Source organism: Lagopus muta, chromosome 3 (genome assembly GCF_023343835.1).
Source record: "Lagopus muta isolate bLagMut1 chromosome 3, bLagMut1 primary, whole genome shotgun sequence".
NCBI lineage: Eukaryota > Metazoa > Chordata > Aves > Galliformes > Phasianidae > Lagopus > Lagopus muta.
The window spans coordinates 22,055,487-22,075,976 of NC_064435.1; the positions used below are offsets into that span (position 1 = coordinate 22,055,487).

The 20,490-nt window shown below is 43.2% G+C and overlaps 2 protein-coding genes across 2 annotated transcripts; one reads left to right on the plus strand and one right to left on the minus strand.

Annotated features, from left to right (window-relative positions):
• Positions 1-2: 2 nt before the first annotated feature.
• On the plus strand, positions 3-6,605 carry RIDA (reactive intermediate imine deaminase A homolog). The gene is made up of 7 exons (XM_048940034.1): positions 3-135; positions 2,906-3,011; positions 3,500-3,554; positions 4,373-4,441; positions 5,376-5,431; positions 5,843-5,950; positions 6,333-6,605. The coding sequence occupies exons 1-6, from the start codon at positions 71-73 to the stop codon at positions 5,909-5,911; spliced, it is 420 nt and encodes a 139-aa protein (XP_048795991.1). The 5' UTR covers positions 3-70; the 3' UTR covers positions 5,912-5,950; positions 6,333-6,605.
• A 106-nt stretch (positions 6,606-6,711) lies between these two features.
• ERICH5 (glutamate rich 5) lies at positions 6,712-19,567 on the minus strand. The gene is made up of 4 exons (XM_048940035.1): positions 19,444-19,567; positions 15,365-15,784; positions 13,422-13,535; positions 6,712-11,456 (listed from the first exon to the last, which is right to left on the minus strand). Exons 1-4 carry the CDS (start codon positions 19,511-19,513, stop codon positions 11,434-11,436), a joined length of 627 nt encoding a protein of 208 aa, XP_048795992.1. The 5' UTR covers positions 19,514-19,567; the 3' UTR covers positions 6,712-11,433.
• Positions 19,568-20,490: the final 923 nt, after the last annotated feature.

Consider the following 20,490-nt stretch of genomic DNA (forward strand, 5'->3'; position numbering starts at 1 on the left):
GGTGGTGTTTAGGAGCGCGGGAGGGGTGGGCAGTGGAGCGTGCAGTTGGAGCGTGAGGGTGGTTGTCGTCATGGCTTCTGTGGTGAGGAAAATCATCAGCACCGCTAAGGCTCCCATGCCGGTGGGTGCCTACAGGTACGGCCCGGGCGGGAGAGGTTTGTTGGAGGTTTATGGTCCGTCCCGATTGGTGGTGCAATGAGGTGTCCGTCGTGTGTGGTAACAGAGGAGTTTTGCGTTGCCGTGTCTTTGAGAAGCGTGGAAGGTTTCTGTGTAAGCACTGAGGGGTGGGCACCGGAGTGCTTTCTAGAGGCTTTTAATAGCGGGCTTAGGCTTCGTTTTCCTGTTACAAATGCAGCCTCCTCAGTTCTGACTTTTCCACCTGTGGCACTTTAGAGCCTTACAAAAGCGTTTTTGTTCTCATCACTTGGAAGTGAAACTTTCTGAACTTCAAACCTGCTGTTCTTTGTGTCTCTCTGTCTTTGTAATTCCAGTGAGGTGTAGGAGCAGAGAAAATCCCATCACTGTAAGGGCACCTTCTGTCAACAGCAGACTGCTGATGGGTTGCAGCCAGGGCTTGGTATTGCCTGTGGGTAGGGGAACGTCCAAGATGTGGAAAGTGAGGGTTCTTCAGCCACACATATGCACCAACTGGCTTAACCTTTAACATAGCCTTCTGCTATAGATTAACTCCCATGTCCTGTGCTTACTGGTAGTTCTTGATGAAATGCTGCTTACTGTGCAGCCTGTTGTTGAACTCGCAGAGCTAACATCAGTTAAGTTAGTGGTAAGCTTAGTGGTCACATTCCAGTATGCTTTTCAAAGTCCACTAAGCAAAAAAATTGCGTAAGAAATAAGTGCTACATCTCAGTTCTGAGCATGGGGCTCAGTGAGGGCTTAGTAAAGATGGGAGAAGTGCTGCATTCCTGGTTCTGCTACAACCCTTCCGTGTGCTATTCTACCCTATTTTACACTTTCTTTACTAAACTCTTCCAATTTCCAGAAATTTTATATGTGTGTGTATGCATCTGTGCACGCAACTTTTAAAAAGGTGTGACAGATGCTGTACTTGTGTTAATAACTCTTTGTGTAAAGAAAGTCTGATTAACTTTTCCCCCTTATTGTCACTGAAGAGCCTGTTTCTTGATGCCATCTGTCTGAAGGGGACGGTGTTGTTTTTGCCGAGGTCGTAACATCCATATAGCTTTGCACTCCAGTGTACTGAAGTGTGAACAATGTGTGACATGCACTTAACTACTCCTTATGATTCCAGCAGAGATGCACAATTGACCCTCGTTGTAGGGATACATCTGCAGCTAAAGTTTGATCCCAGCTTTTGTGCTTGGAGTCTCTGTGAACTTGGCTCATGCCTTCGACTGCAGCAGGAGTATATTCTTTAGTTAGTGAGTTGTTGAAAGTGACAGTGAATGGGGGATTCCATGGTAACCATACAAGGAGAAGGAAGTCGAGGAACAGAGAAGGCTCAAGATTGCTGAAAATGCTGATCTGGCACTGGAAGGCTTCATTGTGCTTCTCCCTCTGCCTTCCCCACAGTTACTCATGATTTGTTATTTTCCAAAACTTCATTAGGATAAGCACGTATGTTGTCATTTGCTTTATGATAAGCAGTATAAAACAATGTCATTTTTCCAGAGAGCTCAGAATGCTAACAACTTGTTGCAAGGCTCCCTATACGTTCAATAGAAACATGAGTTGTCATCTGATGGCTTATGCCTCAAAGTATGACATGCTAGAAAAGAAAACTGACTGAGCAATTAAGAGATTTAATGAAGTGTTTGTTAAAGAGTGGCTTTCTTTCAACAGTGATGCTGAAGTGGAGCTAAGATTCTAATTTAGATACATCAGGGAGGAATTTAACCCCAGTTTGTGCAATATCAGAGGCTTGTTCAACTGTTAGAGAAATGTATTTTCTTATTGGATGGCAAGAGATAAGAAAGGTTATGTTGACACACCACAAACACTTTGAAAAGAGCCTTTCTCTAATTCCTTTGCAAAATACTTCTACCATCTGATGAGATGTATGTTATGTCTCTTGCATAATGTTTACTAGGTGGTTAAAGTCTTTGTTTTAATCTTTTAATCTGTTTGTAGCAATTGTTGACATCTCTAAGTCTACTTTAGCAAAAGCACACTTGATGTACATGTAAAAAATAGCTTGGATTCTTCATCTGCTGAAGTAACTCAGGTCATCCAGGTTAGCTGGCAAGAGGAGAGGCACTGTTCTGGGAATGGAATCGTGCTAACTGGCCACATTCATACTAGTGGAGAAATATTGCCAGAGAATGTTTGTGAGGCTTCATAGTGCAGCCTCAACTCATTTATGGTGCCTGTATGAGAATAAAATGCTGACTGTAGTGATCAGCCCTCTTGATTTTTCTTTCTTTTATCTTACTGCACTGCAGCTGAGATGTAAGGTAGGCAAAGAACCACCTCTTAAGCTGGGATATTTATTTGGGTAGATGCGAAGCTGCTCTGTCTCCCTCCCGTGCAGTCTGCAGCATGGAAAGTGTGGAGCTGTGTTTAATGTTGTGTTGCTGTGCTCAGGTCTTGCACCTTCTGGGGAATCAGTACTTATTATCTCAAGAACAGAGCTATGCTCATGTAGTTGTGTGCTTTTACAATTGTGCCAGTCCCAGCTGAATCAAATATGTATGGATTGAATGCATGGCCCATGTATAAGCACTGTGGTTTAGTGATGAGACTCAGTTGGTCATGTTGATGTTTGGACTTGATATTAAAGATCTTTTCCAATTTAATTTATGATATAATATCTCAGAAAAACAGATATTCTAAGTGCATTTCATATTTTCTGCAGCCAGGAGAGTACTTTTGGATAGTTAAGTGGTTTGAGGAACCTTTCAATCTGAAATGTCATTTTTCTTTTCAGCCAAGCAGTGATTGTAGACCGGACCATGTACATTGCAGGACAGATAGGTATAGAACCTTCCAGCGGGCAGCTTGTCTCTGGAGGTGTAAGGGAAGAAGCTAAGCAGGTAAGATGTGCTCTAGCAGTAATCTTTTCTGCTATGTTAAATGTGGACTCATGAGAAATTGAGGAGACTTAGAGCATACTGCACGTCCTCCAAGGTGAGGTAAAAACAAGAAAAAATTCCTTCACTGTCATTTTTCATCCAAACAATCTGGAGGTCAGGGAAACATTTGCATGTCATACAAGAAGGAATTGATATTTTGAGTCACTGAATCTGTGCAAGACTTGTTCCCCCAGAAGAAGCTGTGTAGGGTAGTAGATAGGACGAAGTGAAGCTGTGTTGTTTTTGCATCTAATAAGTAAATGGTTTAGTATTAGTTTATTAAAAGTTACCTTTTACTAATACACTTCTTAATCTATTTTTGGTTTTGCTCTGACTGCTGAAGGCCTGCTGAGCTCAGTGTAAATGTAGCTAGGTTACAATTCATGTTTATTACTTGCCCATATACAGCCTAGATGGTACATACAGACTTCTGTCTCATTTCTCAACAGGTGTTTAAAAATTTGGGGGAAATCCTGAAAGCTGCAGGCTGTGACTTCAGCAACGGTAAGTGCTGACATGAAGGTAGCAAACAAGTCATTATTCTTCACTTGGATTTTTTTTTTATTAAATAAATAGGCTGTTTACAAACATGCAATTGTTATCAATAGAAAGAGGAAAAGAATGGATGTGCAAGTCTTTGTGTGATGGGTATCAGTGGGATGCTGCCTCTCTCCTGAAGCTTCTGTCCATATTAACACTTCAGTTCAAACTGAAGCAGCTTATGGATAGGTTCAAGCTACAACTGAAACTAAAAAGCTAGAGGCATTTTAAGCATCCTTTACTCCCGATAAAAATGGGTCTGTGTCCATGGCATTCACGTTACAGGCATGTGCAATATCTTTTTTTCTTTTGTGGCTGATTCTAATAATGGAGCCAAATTTGGAATTGGTATTGGCTTGGACAGTCGTGAGTTTAAAAATAAATAAATAATTCTTGCATAGACCGTATCCTCAGATGTTTAATGGACTATTTGGGCAGCAGATATCATATGATATACTTCTTTTTGCCAACAGTTGACATACTAAAGCTTGTTTTAATCAATCTTCTTCACCTTGGTCCCTTTTAAAAGAATTGGGCTTGTAATGAAATCTAAAATGGAAGAGCTGTTCTCAAAACAGGTCAAGAATATGCAAGTTTTATCTAGTAGATATTCAATTTTTCTTGGTGGTTCTGCAGGTGGCAGCTCTAATGGTCAATATCCGTTCATAAAACTTTTCAAAGTGTTTCAAATATTTGAGATGTTTGGAATAAAAGCAGAACTGCATTAAAGACTTTAAACTTTTGTACAAAAGAGGTACAAAATAACTGCGCTTAATTTCTAGTTGTGAAGACCACGGTTTTGATGGCAGACATAAAGGACTTCGGTGACATGAATGATATTTACGGTCAATGTAAGTAGACTTGCTGCTTTCTTACCAGTACAGCTTGCAGATTTGATGATATTCATTATAAGCAGTGTTCCAATGACTCGGCTAATGTGGTCCCAGGTTCTTTGAGACTTCAGTAGAAATGCAACATGAGAACAGAACATCTGTGTGCAAGCAGCATAACAAATAAGGCCAATTAGGTGTGGATTTGTCCTACCATTTCACTAACTTTTTTATATGCAGTTTGAGCTTCTACACCTTCTAGCCTTGAAGGATGCTATGTTGTCTCTAACACCATTCTGCTGTAGTCAGCCTTAAGATGCTTAATTTCGGACTGTGTATCTTCATTTCTTTAAAATCTGTTTGTATCTTTGACAAAGCTTAGTTTTTGTGTAAAGCTGAGCTACCCTGCTGCACTTGGAAATTAAATAGCAACGCGTGGTTAACCAAATTGCCTGTAAACTCAAGTTGGTGATTAGTGAGCTACAAGTCTATGCACATAAGTTCCTTATTTATGTAGATGTGGGTTTTGGTGACTTAGCAGCGTCTCGTGTTGAATGAAGTCTTTCTAGATGAACAATCTGTGTGTCAAAATGGAATTGAGTATGTTAAGTAAAGGGAAAACAGACAGGCTGGATACTTACTTGTTGCCACAGAGCCCTCCTGCCTGTTTCTAAAGAAAGCACTTGTTGCTGTTCTTTGGTGTGAGTTATCAGCCTGCCTTATCCCTGCAGGAGCCTGACTGTACCATTTCTGAAGTTGGTGTTAACTTTCACTAGTAGAAAAAACTAGGGGGAAACAAATGGGAGGCAGGAGGAGTTGAAGAGGAGAGAGTGTGGACTGAAGGTTATTTGTCTCATATTCTTGAACTTGATTGCGTTTTAGGCAAATGATTTTCTACTCTGTTGCTTATCAAGCAAACTTAAATGATTAGTGGATGTTTTTGTTTCAATTGCAGATTTCAAATCAAACTGCCCAGCCAGAGTATCCTTTCAGGTTGCTGCTTTGCCAAAAGTAAGTGTAACTTACAAAAATGAATTCTGAAAGTCTTTGCTTCTGAAACATTATAACAGATTTCTCATTCTGTGGCAGCTTTGTTTGTGATTATTTTATTGAATATTCTTAAGTATTTAATTTTTGCTTTTAAGTATTTCAATCTTATTCCTGCCTTGTAAGAGTTCTGAAAACATGGGAGAACCTGGCAGTATGGTGAAAGATGGCTACAACCCTAGAAATGAGGGTTTCCAATACTTCAGGAAGAACACAGTGAATCTTTAACATTGCTAAATTAGTAATGCAACTGCCAGGAGTATATAATTTCTAGATGTCACTCTTTTATTCACATCAGGTCATGTTATATACCCAAGGGCTTCATAAAATAGGTATTTGAAGTTCCTGATATGTTTCTTCATTGCTTTCTCACAGGGTGCCCAGATTGAGATTGAAGCTATTGCCATTCAAGGACCCATCCAGGATGTTTCAGCCTCTCTCTAAGTGAAGACTGAATGTCCTACACTGAGCTTACCTGGAAAGGTGCTTTCTTCTCAATTGCAGCCTTATAGTCTATGAAATGCAAGTATACAGTGACTTCTGCAGGCAAAGCCTGAAACCTATGAGTGCTGTTAAAGTCTGTTGGGTTTGATTATAGAACAGGAGCCTTATTTTGTGATGGTATTTGGGTATTAAAGTACACATTTTAGGTGCACGTATGACAGTTACACTGGGGTGATCAGGATGTACAAAAATCATTAATTGTAATAGTAGTTTTTTAGTAAAAATTTTAAATATTGGAGAAAAATGTCAGAAATGTGAAAACAGTAGAACACTTGTCTTGGTTAGCATTCATTTTCACTTCTGTGTTTTGGGAAATTCGTTTGTATTCATTTCTAAACTGTCTGAAATGCTTTCTTTGCAGAATGGTTTAGTGCTGAGACTCAATTACACTTTTCATGCTGAAGCAATCACTAATCAGGGTGGACATTCATTTCAGAAAGAAGAAAGTGATGCTTCTTCAAAATCACATCTTCGTAGTTACAAATCAGCTTCAAATGAATCTCTACCTGCAACATTTTCCATAGTCTTTTTCATAGCCATTCAACTTTGACTGTACTGTGATTGGGGGGAGAAAAAGACATTCCAATTATATGAGGGGGAAAAGCCTGTTTAATGAGAATAAATAATAATTGCATGTTTAGAAATGTGCTTGTCTCTTCTGGGAGCAAACTTTTCTTTTCCTGATTATACTTTGGTGTTCCATTAGGGGAAAAAAAAAAAAAACAAAACAACCAAAACCAGCAAAACCCAACATCCCTATCTTGCTTTTTCTTTAAGAAATGATTCAAACCAAAAGAGTAGGTTCATTATCTCTTGCCCAGTAGCTATGGGTGAAAACAATCCTTCAAGAGAGAAAGCTTTCAGCTACTATGGCAGTACAGTTCTTGGCGTTTCTCTCTGCCATTGAGAGAGAGAATGAACCTGCTTGGTGTGTTTAGGCAGTACTGAGAAGTCAGGCTGGTGTTAGCAAGCTATCCCATTCCTCTGCATTCATCTTCTATCTAAGCAAGCAGAAATGGAGGTTTTTACTTAATTGTTTTAAAGAACTAGTTTGAAAACTAGCTAACTCAGGATAGAGTTGATTCCCTGTCTTCTCCCTGTAACTGCTTACCTAACACAATATTGGCTGTGTCTTTTTCTTGGGGTTTTTTTTGTGTTTTTAGGATAAATGAACAATTTCTCCTTGCTTTCTGAACTTTGAAGCAGTGACCTTTGAAAAGTACCTGACTGCTACACACAAACTTTCTGCACATGAATGCTATTAGTCTTGGCTTCTCCTTGTTCTCTCTCTGGCTATACTGTCAACATCTTTTCTTTTCTACAGCTTTGATTTAAGAAGTGATCCCACCAAAACAGCATCGGACGTGTTAGGAATTAGTAGTGATGTGAATATAACTTTCTAGGAAACTTAGAGCAGAAGTTGCTTTGTTCTGTCAGTAAAGAATAACACAATGAAGTGGAATTAGATTATTTAAGCAGATTCCTAATTTATATTTTTGCATGTTTCTCTGCTACAGCTTTGCTCACATATAACTGCCCTGTTGGAACACAGTTAGCTGTTTTTGTAGCACAATTATAGTTCATCTTCAGCAGATCTCAGTAATGTTGAACACGAGCTAAATTCATCTTTGTACAAGAATACTGACAGTTATGCCTCACAACATTTTTCAGTGTAAGATGCCTGCCTTAATTGTTCTGTACTGCTGCTTTGCTGATCTTAACACCTAACACTAGATGGCAGTTTTGATTTTTATTTTCCTTTTTTTTTTCTCCTTCCTGCTGGTGATTTTCCATTTGTTCTCACAGAATCACCAAGGTTGGAAGAGATCTCTAAGATCATCCAGTCCAACTGCCCTCATATCACAGTATTTCCCCACTAAACCATGTCCCTCAGCACAACACACAGCAATACAGAACTCCTTTGGGTGTCTTCGTTGGTACACAGAATGTGAATATATCACTGCTTTCCTCAGAAAGGTTCAGACTGAGTCTGAAATATAACTGATGCCATTCTGTAGTAATGATTTAAAATCACTTTTAGCTCTAATATTATCTAGCTTTTAGCTGGAGTCCAGATGCCTAAATATATATTCTTCAGGTACACAAATAGAGCTTCTTTCAATTATTCAATAATTTACAGCTATAATGTAGCAGTTAACATAAACATCAGCCTTCCACAGACGTTTAAAACTTTATTTTTTTTTAAAGCAGTTGTTCTATTTCTTTATTCTGTTTTTTATTTCAAAAAGCAGAGCCATATAATTACCCAATATGAAACACAATTGTTGTGAGTACCTCCTTGGTCTTGGTTCAGCAACATATAAAATACTTAATAAATCCAGTTTTAAATGGACTTAAGGTAAGCGAAGCTTTTCTTTGTTTGCTAGACTGAGCTGCCAGCATGAAACAAAATGAGGTCTTCTAGTTCTGCAAAAGCAAAGCAGTTCCTAAATTTGCATATTCTCCCAGGGTTTTCTTTTAGCTTTTTTTATCCTAACAGTTATGTTCCCCACAGATTAAACAATGCAAAAATAAAGCTTGGTAGGCAATTTTAATAAAACTTTGTTCTCTGTTAAAACATGTAACAAAGCTTAACCTGCCTAATGTTCTGCTACAAGCACCTTGCTCTCAATATAGTATTCATCTGAAAGAAGTTATGCGTTGAGTAGAAGAGCCAGCCTTTCCAAGCCAGATTGCTGAGTACCTTCTGGGATCCTACCACTAGCATGTATATCTGCACAGATCCAGCAGGGTCCAAATTTAACTTCTAGAAGGCTGTGGTTTTCAGTAACTGAAACAAAATGTCTACCTTTCTAGTTAGAGTGGAGATCTATTCAATGAAGAGTCCTATTCCTCCTAAACAGGAGGGAGAATGACTAAAAAGGTGGATAGGACAAGGGGAATGGTTTTAATCTGAGACAGGGGAGGTTTAGGTTAGATACTAGGAGGAAGTTTTCCACCCAGAGGGTGGTGACACACTGGAACAGGTTGCCCAAGGAGGCTGTGGATGCCCCATCCCTGGAGGCATTCAAGGCCAGGCTGGATGTGGCTCTGGGCAGCCTGGTCTGGTGGTTGGTGACCCTGCACACAGCAGGGGGTTGAAACCAGATGATCATTGTGGTCCTTTTCAACCCAGGCCATTCTGTGATTCTATTCAACACTTAGTGTAGCACAGAACGGTAAGTGCTAGCTTGGATGAAGTTTGAGATTTAAGATTGTCCAGCTTTCGATACACATTTATGCCTTTTTATTTTGGTGATGTTTAAAATAAATGCTAAGGTACATTGTACTAGCTCTGCAGGTATATCTTGTAAACAGGTACCAGAGCATATCCTCTTCTGAGCATTCAAGCTGAGCAAGCTGTTTGATCCACAGACCAATTTCTGCCCTTGGCAATCTCTGTGATGTGCAGAGGTTTGCAGAAACAAATAACTGCATGCATTTTGGCCCTTTATGCATGGTACACATTGTAGTAGCTTAGAGACCATAAATACTAGGCCTCAGCGGGATCCTGTCTTATTTCTCAAAAGAGGGATGTTCAGCATAAGTCTAGCATCTGAATTCTGATTTTGTAATTAATACAATTAACATTTCATGTTTAGCACAGTGCCAAGCATTACAAGATACGTAAAGACTGACGATGACAGAGAAGGGCTGACCTGCTGAGTCACTGGTCGGGTAACCTTCCTCTTGTTTCCAATTAGCATTGCTTCTAATGATTGAAAAAGCTGAATAAGGAGGTAGGAGTGTATACTGTCACCTGTCTTCCTTGTAACAGTGGTGGCAGTGAGAGTGATTCTGAGGTGAACAGTTTATCTTGACTCTTGTATCTTCCTATTTTATTTCCAAACGCTGTCTCTGCTGGTGCTGTTAATGCTGCTGGTCTTTACGGAAATGCCATCAGTTCTGTTTTTAAATCTTTCAATATATGGAGTCAAACTGCATCTCTGGATCTAACATGTAACTTGCAAGCAGTCAGCACAGCAGACTCCCTACATTTGGGTGGTGCCAGCTCAGGTGCTGGTAGTGAAACCAAATCCCCAGCATGCAGGAGGAACACAGCCCAGTCTGAAAAGATTGCTGACTGGCAGAAAACCTTAAATGCAGTGCTACAGCTAAGGAACATCAGCTAAAGGAGAAAAAGCTGGTAGGCCAAGGATATCAATTAAAATATTTAATAAGGCCAAAGTCAGCTGAAGTCAGGCGTGCATATGCAGCACAAAATTTAGCTTAGAGGGGATTTTGATAATTTGCTGCTGACAGTAACATTGTTGAAGACCATTTGTACAGTAAAGCTAATGAAAATAGCAACATTTTCCCTTCTGAGATGCTTGACCTTTCCTCCGTGTTCTACTTCCTTACACCAGAGGGTCTTCCAAACAGTCTCCAATAAAAATGGACAGAGTCCCTTTGCATCACTCACCATCAGATCGAAGTTCTACTCTATCAGATCCATAAGACCAATTATATATGGGGCTTCTTTTCAACATACATTCTGTTTGAAGGTTTTGTCATTCAGCTTCAGCTCCGAAATACTTCCTTAGCATTCTGGAACATAACACCATTCCTGAATGCATGTTTCTCCTGGAGAAACGGGATGGAACAATGACCTCTCCTATGGGAACAGGCTTACATACATCACTGGTTAGGTATCTGTTTTAGCAGCCATGAGTGTATGTAAGGAGCTACATAGCTAAAGATGCCCTATTAATTACCATGCGTGCTAACAACTGTGGATTTGTATTTTAAGTATGCCAGACTTCAGAAGACTAAAACATTCTCCTCCTGGTTAAAAATGCCATTTTTTTTCCTCCTTTCAGTAAATATGTTTAAAAATGGAGTTAGCAGAAGGCACCTACTTGGTTACTGTACATTGCAACCTGTGTATCTTTCACTGCCTGAAAAACTAACCTTTGCATTCAGTTACACCCAGCAAATTGGCAGTTAGGGTGCCACTCCTCTGAGTGCAGCTCGCTGCAGCAGCTCCATAACCTGGTTGTGCAGGCAGTCGGAGGGGTTACCTGCACATGCAGGAGTTCTCAGAAGTAGGACTTCCCTTTCTGACTTTCTGCTTATGCTACCATTAAAATGAAACTAAAACCAGTCTACACTATATTCTTTATCCTATGTAACGCTGAAGGTTTCAGAGGTTTGAAGTTAGAACCTGGAAAGACTCCTAATTGAAAACTGGATGGTTATACATCTGTCAGAATCACCCCGCAGTGCTGGCGATGTACGGAAGGCACTCTGTGGCAGGGAGGTACCAGGTCAGGTATTTCAAACACTTGAAGTCTTGGCAGCTTGACTTCAAAAACATACATAAAACCTCCTTTGATGCTTCTTATTCTGGTTTGTGGCTCCATCCATAAAAAGCTCTATTTTCCCAACGCAGTGAAATTTAAAAAGTTTCATGTGGACAGAAGGGCCGGCCCAACAAGAGGATGTTCATACAGACGCAGCTTCTAGTCTTTGTTACCAGTTGTCTCTGAAACACATGGAAAAAAATAACAATTAATTTAGGGTAAAGCTTGATATTCAAAATGTCCTACAGGAATTCAAGGTGTCAGTTCCCTGAAGTATCACAGCACAAAGGGGCATCTGCTTTTCTCCACGATCTGTAAGGATGTTCTGTCTGGACGTGAAGCAGCCACACGCAGCTACCGGCTGAGCTTCCTCTTCTCCCACCCCAATCAGGCACAGCCTTCTTCTAGGCTTCATTCATGTGAAATCCAGAGAGCCACTCAAAACCCTTAGAGTGCATTCCCTCGTTCAGAGCTGAACCTCAACTACCTTTAAAGCACTGTTTATTTTGTCCTGCAATCAGCTCATATCTTTTCAGTCATATCCTCTCAGAGCCAAAGGCTTGGAATGCTTTGATCTCACAGTGTACGAATGTTTCCATCCCCTTCAGCAATCTTGCTTCCCTGCCCAGAACCTTTAGTTCTTCAATATCCTTTCAAGATGGAAGAACTGCTTCCTTACATAACAGCATCCCAGATGTAAATGGTCACTGTCCCATTCTTAGTGGTTTGTTTTTCATGCTCACAGCTGTTTGCTGAGCAGTCTGCACTCGCACACTCCTATCTGAGATGTACTACAGAGAAACAAGTGGGGCTGCTCTTCCTGCGTGCCTTGAAATACTGTTGAGAAAATACTACCAAAGTAAGCAAATGCAGGAAGTGTTTCAATCAAGCTGCAATCGTCACATGATAAAATCTCTTGGTCTTCATTAGAATGTCACTGGGTTGGTTTTTTTTTGAGAAATTATCTTTCTATACCGGCCCCAGAAGCTGGCTTGTTAAACCTCTTGCAAAACCTTTCAGATGGTCTTTCTAGTCCTGTCCAGCAACACATGCACCCTGCTAGAACACAGAAATTTGTTCTTCCCATTTACCTCCCATCAAACCAAACTCTGTGTCCTCCCAGCACATCAGGAAGGACAATGGGTGTAGAGACTCGCTGGCCTGTCACAGGGCTCTATGGTTCAAAGGCCAGAACAAACACGTAGCAGTGCTAGGAGAGCAAAGACTTACCAAGGTGTGAGGGGTTCGTTGGGAAGCCATGAAAGGCAGTGGTGTAAGGACCGCCCGAAGCTGAACCCTAGGAACACCCAATAACTCAGACACATTGGGAGAACGGTTACATGTACAAGTCATTAGGAGAGAGGGCCCATGCTGCCCCCCCAGCCTTTTCTGCATCCTGGCAATGCCACTGGGCAATGACTGCCTTCTGGGGCACATAGACATCCACACAACTGCTGCCTTATATGGTGAACTCCCAGTGAGTGTAGGATCCTCAGTGAGTGCTGAGGAAGAAGAAATACTTGCAGAAAGAATGTGATGACAGAAAAGTGAATATAATTCCTAAGTCTGCAGGAGGGACAGTCCTAGTCCTCTTCCCTCGCATAATTCCCTTAGCTGCTGTTATGATTCTCCAAAGGCAATTCATTTGCCCTGTCATTTCTACTTCTCCCCACATGACTGTGTTTGCTGTGCAACATGCCTTCATCCCAGTGCTACACTGCTGATTTCAGCTGATAACGAAGAAAAGTGGGTTGTTCATCACAGAATAGAATCACACAGCAGTGTTAAGGCATTAACCTGTAAAAGTGAGTGTGGCAAATACTAATGAGCAGTTATGGATTCTATTTTCACAGACTACACTCAGCACTCTCCTCAGACAAGGATAACTTATCATAGTATCACAGAGTGGTCTGGGTGGGAATGTATTCTGTAAAGATAGTTTATGAAAAAAAGCAGAATCACACTTAGCAAAAAGCAACAGTATTTCTTAACGTGAATTAAAATATTTATGACTGTCTTGTCATAAACTGCAAAAAGCAGAAGCTGTACCCAGGGACAGGGACAAGAAGATGTGCACACTAGGGACAGCACAGCTTCTGCCTCCTGAGCAATAACCCATGCAGTCCTTCTCTCCTCTGTCAACATACCTATCTCTGTCGCTGCTGCGCCATCCACTTCTCCTGTTTCCTCTTCTTTTGTTTCAGGCCCTCCACTTACTATCTGACTGAGCAGCTCAGTTTCCACCTGTTCTCCCGTCTCACCTGGGAACAGTAATGATGGAGATCAAATTAGGATCCTCTGTAACAGCACTGCGTGCCCAGCTCCTTCCTGATTTTGCTTTGGCAGCCCTCCAGCTCCCCTCACAGGGGCACTGCACAGAGGTACAGGGCTCAGTGGGTCAGCAAGGAGCAACCAAGATACTCCCCATTGCTTTCTGTCATCCAGTCACATGCCCATAAAATCCCCCCCATGCTTTCACCAATTCCCCATGGCACTCTCTTGATTAAACATAGTAAGTACCAGCTCTGCTCAAACCACTTTTTTCCAAGTTTTGGGTTTTATTTTAGCTATGCACAGTTTTATTTGCAATGGGAACCAAACAGTAATGTGCTGCCCAGCCTGCAGCAGGGAAGCTGCTACATAATTCATCTTTACTCACGCAGCTACTAAAGAAGAAAAGGAAACAAAACAAGTCCTAAGTATCTTATACACCAGGGTGTAAAAATGGAAAGGCAGTCACACACTTCATGGAGATAAAACACAAGTTAACATGCCATCATTCCACATTATTTCTAGTTTGATCAAATAAAAGCAAAACTCAATTTCTTGCCCTGCAAGCAGCATGAGTTGCTTGGTGGCCAAAGTCCTGTGACTGATGTCCAGGCAAACATTTAGCTCCAGGTGTCTGTGTTCAGGAGGTCCCACTGCATTGCTCAGGTGGTGCTGTGCTGCCTCCAGTGCTGCACCATGAGGCTTGGAAATGGTCATTAATGAAATTGGAGTTTTCAGCTGGGTGAAACTCCATTTTATACAAGTGGGCATCCCATCATTTACTTCTTACATAAAATGAGACCTTATTCCAAATGACAGATCTCCATTTTATGTAGAAGAAAACCTCAAAGCTCTTTTACAAAGAGACACAGTGGAAGACAAGTCAACGCTCATGCTCAGCTACTGGAATGCAGTCAAATTTATGCAGCCAGCTCGTGCACAGCAAAGCTCCACAGTTAAGAAGCAGGACATGCAATTGGGCTCCCCATAAATCAGTCCATCTGCATTTTGCGCTTCTTCAGGGTGGATGTGGAGTGAGGAAGTCTACAAATAACACATTTCTCTGCAGGGAAATACTTCTGGTGTGCTTCATCTGCTTATTCTCAGAAGAGCTGCTCCCAGAGGAAGTATCTAATTCCTTACTGGGCTGTTTTGTACCATTTAGGAGAAAGTTGATTTCTCCTGTGAAGTGTTCACCTTCTACAGACAGACATATGTTCTCAGGGCACCAACCCAAAGAGCACAGCCTGCAGCCTCTGGCCTACATCCCAAGCTGGCAAGCCCCAGGGATCTTTGGGGAGCCCACTCCTGGGGTTCTCCACCTCTGTCTCCATTATGATTATTTGGTCACCAGGCCTCCAAAATGGTACATGCCAGGGGCACATCTAAGAGCTGCTTCTTCCTCTACAGCCTAGTCATCTACCCTCCAACTTCATGTGATTAGGGACAGTTGCTTTATGATTAATAAAGGTAACCATGTATTAGAGCTTTTGGTCTCGGCAGATAGGAAGCATTGTGACTGAGATGCACAGAAACACAGCCTCTAAATGAGGGGTATGGTTCTCACCAAGAACACAAAGGGTATGAAATGAAATAGCAGAGCTAACGACTGATTTATTACAGCTTGCATTTGTGAGCCTGAGGCTTCCCCAGCCACATCCTTATGTTCTCTGCATTGGACAGACCCCGTGGCCAAAATTCTGGCTCCAGAACTTCTCTAGTGACTCTCATTAAACTCAAAAGGAGTTTAAAAGGACCCCCTGACAAGTCTCTGGAGACAGAATTTGGTCTCCTGAGTTTACAAAAGCACAAATATTACCCTCAATGAAGTGGTCCTCTTCAGCAATATGCACATTCTTGATGGTTTCCACCACAAAGCTGTCAGTGCTTTCCACCAGCGCACTGTCACCTGCCGGTCGTGGTGCTGGTGGCCCACCACCGTCCCTCAGTGCTGGCGGTGAAGTCCCGCTGCTTTCCTCTCGCCACACAGATGGCAGCTCTGAGCTCTGCTCCGGTGCTACACGCGGCGGCTCAGTACCCTCCGGCTCCTCTCTCTCAGGGACCAAGTCAATCTTTGGCTCCAAGGCGGGAGTCACGGCTGTGGCCTCTTCCCCTGGCAGGTGGTCGCCCAATTTCAGCTCCTCAGAGGCCAGGCTCACACCCTCCACTGCATCCAGCTGTGTTTGGTCAGCTACGGTCTGGTAATCATCAGCAATCGGGGAGTTCTCCCCCGATGATGCTATCAGTCGTGGCAAAGGAAAGAAAGAGAAAACAGATAATTCAGTGGGCATTTCAGTTAGGTGAGATGGGCCCAGCTGGGCCTGCACCACACAAGCACTGCCTGACACAGCTCACACCTGGCTACCAACAGTACTCACACACTCACACGTAACCCAGAGAGGCTGTGGACTCTCCTTCTCTGGAGATGCTCAAAACCCACCAGAACACCTACCTACAGTAGGGGTTGGACTAGGTGAGCACCAGAGGTTCCTTCTAACCCTTAGGACTCAGTGTTTCTGCGATACACAATACAATTTTACATGAAAAGAGTTGACATTTCACCTTAAGGATCTGAAGTGTGCAGCAGTTTCGCCAGATGATGGGCTGCTGTTCCAGGAAGCAACCTTTCATGCCCAAAGCAAGCACAAGGTCAACATGCTGAGCATTAATTGCTGCCCCATGAACATCTGCTGGCGCCTACAGGTGGGCTACACAGAAAACTCTGGAAATACCCTTCTCACTCAGAGCGAGACCACGGCTATTTCTTAAAACAAACATCAGTGTTGGTTTTTTCTTTAATTTCTTTTTTGTTCCGTTGTTAAATACTAAACTACCACTGACATGACTTTGTACAGCAAGCCATTCAATGACAGGAATACTCACCTAAATAAAACTTCCTCTTCTTTCACATCTCGTCAACTTAATTGAAGCAACAGGCCTTCCTGACAGGCAACACTTATGCACAAAGAAATGCCAAAATTGCCCTGACAGGTATTCAGTGATAAATGCCAAAGACTCAGAATGAGCTCTACCTACCTATCAGGTCAGTTTAATCACTTTCTAATTAAATTCAATTTGATGAGAACTTGAGCTTAACCTTCTCAAAAGGAATGTCAGGATTGAAAGACTGGGAGGTCATGCACAAAATTTGTTATGTAATAATCATGAGATCTGTCTGAATTGCATTTTCTGGGGAAATTATTACTATAGTCAAAGCTCGTGAGCAGAACTGCATGGCAATTTGTACACACACGGATCAGCAATGAAAATAAATGTAATACATCTCACTTTTGAACAGGCTGCTGCAATACTGCTGCTTTTTAGATAAACTCACAGCTCTTTTGAGGCACCCAATCAAAGCAGCTCCCCAGCAAGCACCACCAAGTCAGTGTGTGCAGGCACAGGGAAGGGCAGCTGAACAGGGAAGGGGGCAGGACCAGGAGATATGAGGTGTACAGAAAGCAACTTGGACTATGGGACATGTAAAATCTTGTTTGTCCTGGGAACCGTAAAACCACCTGAGGAGAGGCTAAGCCCCCACCAAAAAAACATGACAAGGAGCCAGGCCTCATGCTGAGCAGTGGCCAGCAGACATCTCAGCTGCTTTGCTCTCTCAGCTGCCTCCTGAGCTCAGCAGAGGACCAGAGGAGACCATGGGGACACCCAGAGGAGGACCTCTTCATCCCACTCAGCTCCTGTGGTGACAGTCAAAGCGGGGCAGGCACCGAGCTGCTCTGTGGTCCTAGTCCTCCTCACAGTGCCTCACTGGCACTGTAATTAATCTGTGTGCCAGCTGGATGTCAGCAAGGCTTAGAGCCACGTGGTGAAACCCCAGGTCTTCAATGCATCAGTTATAAGGTATTGCCACGAGCTGTATTATGGCTTGCTTATAACATTGCATTGGGATTATACATGTTACAGCATGAGCAGGCAATAGCTAAATCTGTCAGCTTAACTTCTCTGTGTGATATTTTCCACCTCATGATGCTTGAAAAACAAAATCTGACAATTTAAGAATTTGAGGCCGTGACTTAAAGAAGACAGCACACCGGGTTGTAGCACCCCTTAAAGGCCTGAGAAGCACACACACACAGTGAAAGGCCCCTTACACATAGATCTGCAGCTGTACAGAGGTGCAGTTACAGCACATCAGCCATGTGAGACAGCCCACACTGCACCCATGTCGCAACAGAACAAGGGGAAATGGTTTTAAGCTGGAAGAGATTTAGACTAGATACTAGGAAGAAATTCTTTACTGTGAGGGTGGTGAGATGCTGGAACAGGTTGCCCAGCGAGATGGTGAATGTCCCTTCTCAGGAGGCACTCAAGGCCGGGCTGAAGGGGGCTGAGAGCAACCTGGTCAAGAAGGAGGTGTCCCTGCCTGTAGCAGGGAGTTGGAACTAGGTAATCTTATAGGTTCCTTCCAACCCAAACTGTTCTATGACTCTATGACTGATCCAAGGGGATCTGTGACTGTGTGTGTGTCCATCCACTGCACAAATTTCAGCAGCTTCTAGGGTTGAGTAACATTTAGTGAAAGTTACACACCTCCAAGTCTCACTGCAGCCACAAAGCACACAGTGCGCTAATAGAACAGACTTGATTTTCTCATGCATTGTTTTTTATCCCTTTAGACACTTCTCATGCCTTCACCTTGCTTAGCATCAGGTGAATGGGGAGCACTGAACTAAAGGGCAGAAATAGTTGAGCATGAGCCACAAAAATGAGCATGTTATACAGAGCTTTGAATTGGTACTACCAGTAACAGCAACACAACTCTAAAAAATTAGTACTGGGATTCTGGATGAACACCAGGCCTCTAATTATATGAATTGGATTATAAAATCCTCTCATGCAACGAGACATTTGCACTGCTGAAAAGCCTTGAACCATTCCTCTGCTCTCAACTGAGATGCAAAGAATTCTCTAATATGGAAAAAACAAACCCTCCTGGTAATCTGTTCAATACCTTCATCCTCAAGAATGAAAATCACGTGGCAGCCAGCATTCCTACAATGCCTTATTGTTTCCTTTAGTTTATCGTCTATAATTTCTGATTTGGCCATCATTTACAATTTTTCTTTTCCCTGCCACAGACAATTTCAGCAAATCGCGCATTGAATTTAAGCAGACCATGGTTACAATGCTGTGACTTTTCTTTTTCCTTTTCAAAAGAGCCTCAAGACTCTGTGAGCTACACATCCATAGAAGGAAATGATATATTTTTTTTTTCTGTTAACAGCACACTTAGAGGCATCTATTTCAAATTCTCCTCTCCTATTCAACTCAGTTAGAAAACAACCAACACATCTGGCTGGTAAGAGCCTAACTGGCAGGTGACCACAACACAGGTAGGACACAAGGAGTATTCTGCCCATCTCTGCAGTGGGTCTGCTCCGTGCGCTGGCTTCATAGCAGCACATTCAGCCTCCCCTCACACAACCCACAGCACCTCAGCGATCACAACAAGCTGTAGCATTCCAGGACAAGAAATAAAGAATAAATTGCAGGTGGAAAACTTGGGTGCCACAGCCGGAATATGGCAGCAGGGAGGTATTTAGAACTGCAGGATAGAGGAAAGAAACGCAGTAAGTTGAAAAGCGAGGTTTTCCCACAGCATTGCTTCGGGATGCAGGTTTTGGAGAGCTCAAGGTTGTTACCTGCAAGTTGCTGTAATAACGGTTCCCAAACTTTGTTGGGGAAAAAATAAAAAGGGGAAACATTGCATTCGCAAGATATTATGGAATCTTTGCAAGACGTTACAGAAAACCTGAGAGGCTGCCGGCTCCCAGCAGTGTGCACTCCAAGGAGCCGAGAGCCCTTCAGGTTTTCCCCAGCCCCTACGGGGCACGGGGAGCACCCGGCACGGCCGCCCACCCACCCCCCGGCCCCGCTCACCCCTCGTCGGCGCCCCGCTGCTGCTGGGGGGCTCCTGGGGGCGGCTGCGGGCGCTGCTGGAGCAGCCCATGGCTCGGCAGCTCCGAGGGAAGGCAGCGGGCGGGGCCGGGGGCGGGAGGGCGAGGAGGGGCTGGGTTCCCGCTGTGCGATCTCTCGAGGGAGCGCGAGAGGTTCTAACACGGGGGTGTCCGCTCTTTAGTTCTTCTGAAGAAGTACAGGGAGGAGACCCCACAGCCCCGGGCAACCTGTGCCAGTGCTCCGGCACCGCACCGCACAGCAGTGCTGCCTGGTGCTCAGAAGGAGCCCCTGTGCCCACGGCCTCTTGTCCTGGCACTGGATCCCACAGAACTGAACCTGAGACTGCAGTTACAGGAGTGAGAATCACAGCACAGCCCACATAGGAAGGGACCTCGAAAGATCATCAGGTTCAGACTTCGTGGGAAAAAGGAGTCTGGATGAGATTACCTGGCACTCTGTTCAACTGTACCTTCAAATCCTCTTGTGATGGGCATCTGATCAAGTCCATGGGGTGGTTGTTCCAGTGATTCGTAGAATCATAGAATTATTAAAGTCGGAAAAGACCCCAAAGATCATCTAATCCAACCTCCAAACCATTCCCACCATGCCCACTCACCACGTCCCTCAGTGCCACCTCCACACAGTTCTTGGGCACCTTCAGGGACAGCAATTCCTCCATCTCACTGGGCAGCCTATGCCCATCCCTTACCATCTTTCTGAGAATAATTTTTTCCTAATAACCAACATGAATCACCCCTGGTGCAACTTCAAGCTACTACCTCTAGTCCTATCACTGTTACCTTGGAGAAGAGGCCAAGCCCCGTCTCGCCACAGCCTCCTTTCAAGCTGTTGTAGAGGACAATAAGGTCTCCCCTGAGCCTCCTCTTCTCCAGACTGACCAATCCCAGGTCCTCAGTTGCTCCCTCTAAGACTTGTGCTCCAGACCCCTCACAGCTTCTCTGTCTTTCTTTGGACATGCTTCAGGGCCTCCATGTCTTTCTCATAGCAAGAGGCCCAAAGCTGAACACA

What these genes read in the sequence shown, in the direction of transcription:
- RIDA (XM_048940034.1), top strand. Translation starts at nt 71, where the DNA reads ATGGCTTCTGTGGTGAGGAAAATCATCAGCACCGCTAAGGCTCCCATG. An exon ending in ATGCCGGTGGGTGCCTACAG is followed by an intron (nt 136 to 2,905) that starts GTACGGCCCGGG and finishes TTTTCTTTTCAG; the next exon opens with CCAAGCAGTGATTGTAGACC. An exon ending in AGGTTGCTGCTTTGCCAAAA is followed by an intron (nt 5,432 to 5,842) that starts GTAAGTGTAACT and finishes GCTTTCTCACAG; the next exon opens with GGTGCCCAGATTGAGATTGA.
- ERICH5 (XM_048940035.1), bottom strand. Translation starts at nt 19,513, where the DNA reads ATGGGCTGCTCCAGCAGCGCCCGCAGCCGCCCCCAGGAGCCCCCCAGC. An exon ending in CAGCGGGGCGCCGACGAGGG is followed by an intron (nt 15,785 to 19,443) that starts GTGAGCGGGGCC and finishes CACGACTGATAG; the next exon opens with CATCATCGGGGGAGAACTCC. An exon ending in CGCAGCAGCGACAGAGATAG is followed by an intron (nt 11,457 to 13,421) that starts GTATGTTGACAG and finishes CATGTGTTTCAG; the next exon opens with AGACAACTGGTAACAAAGAC.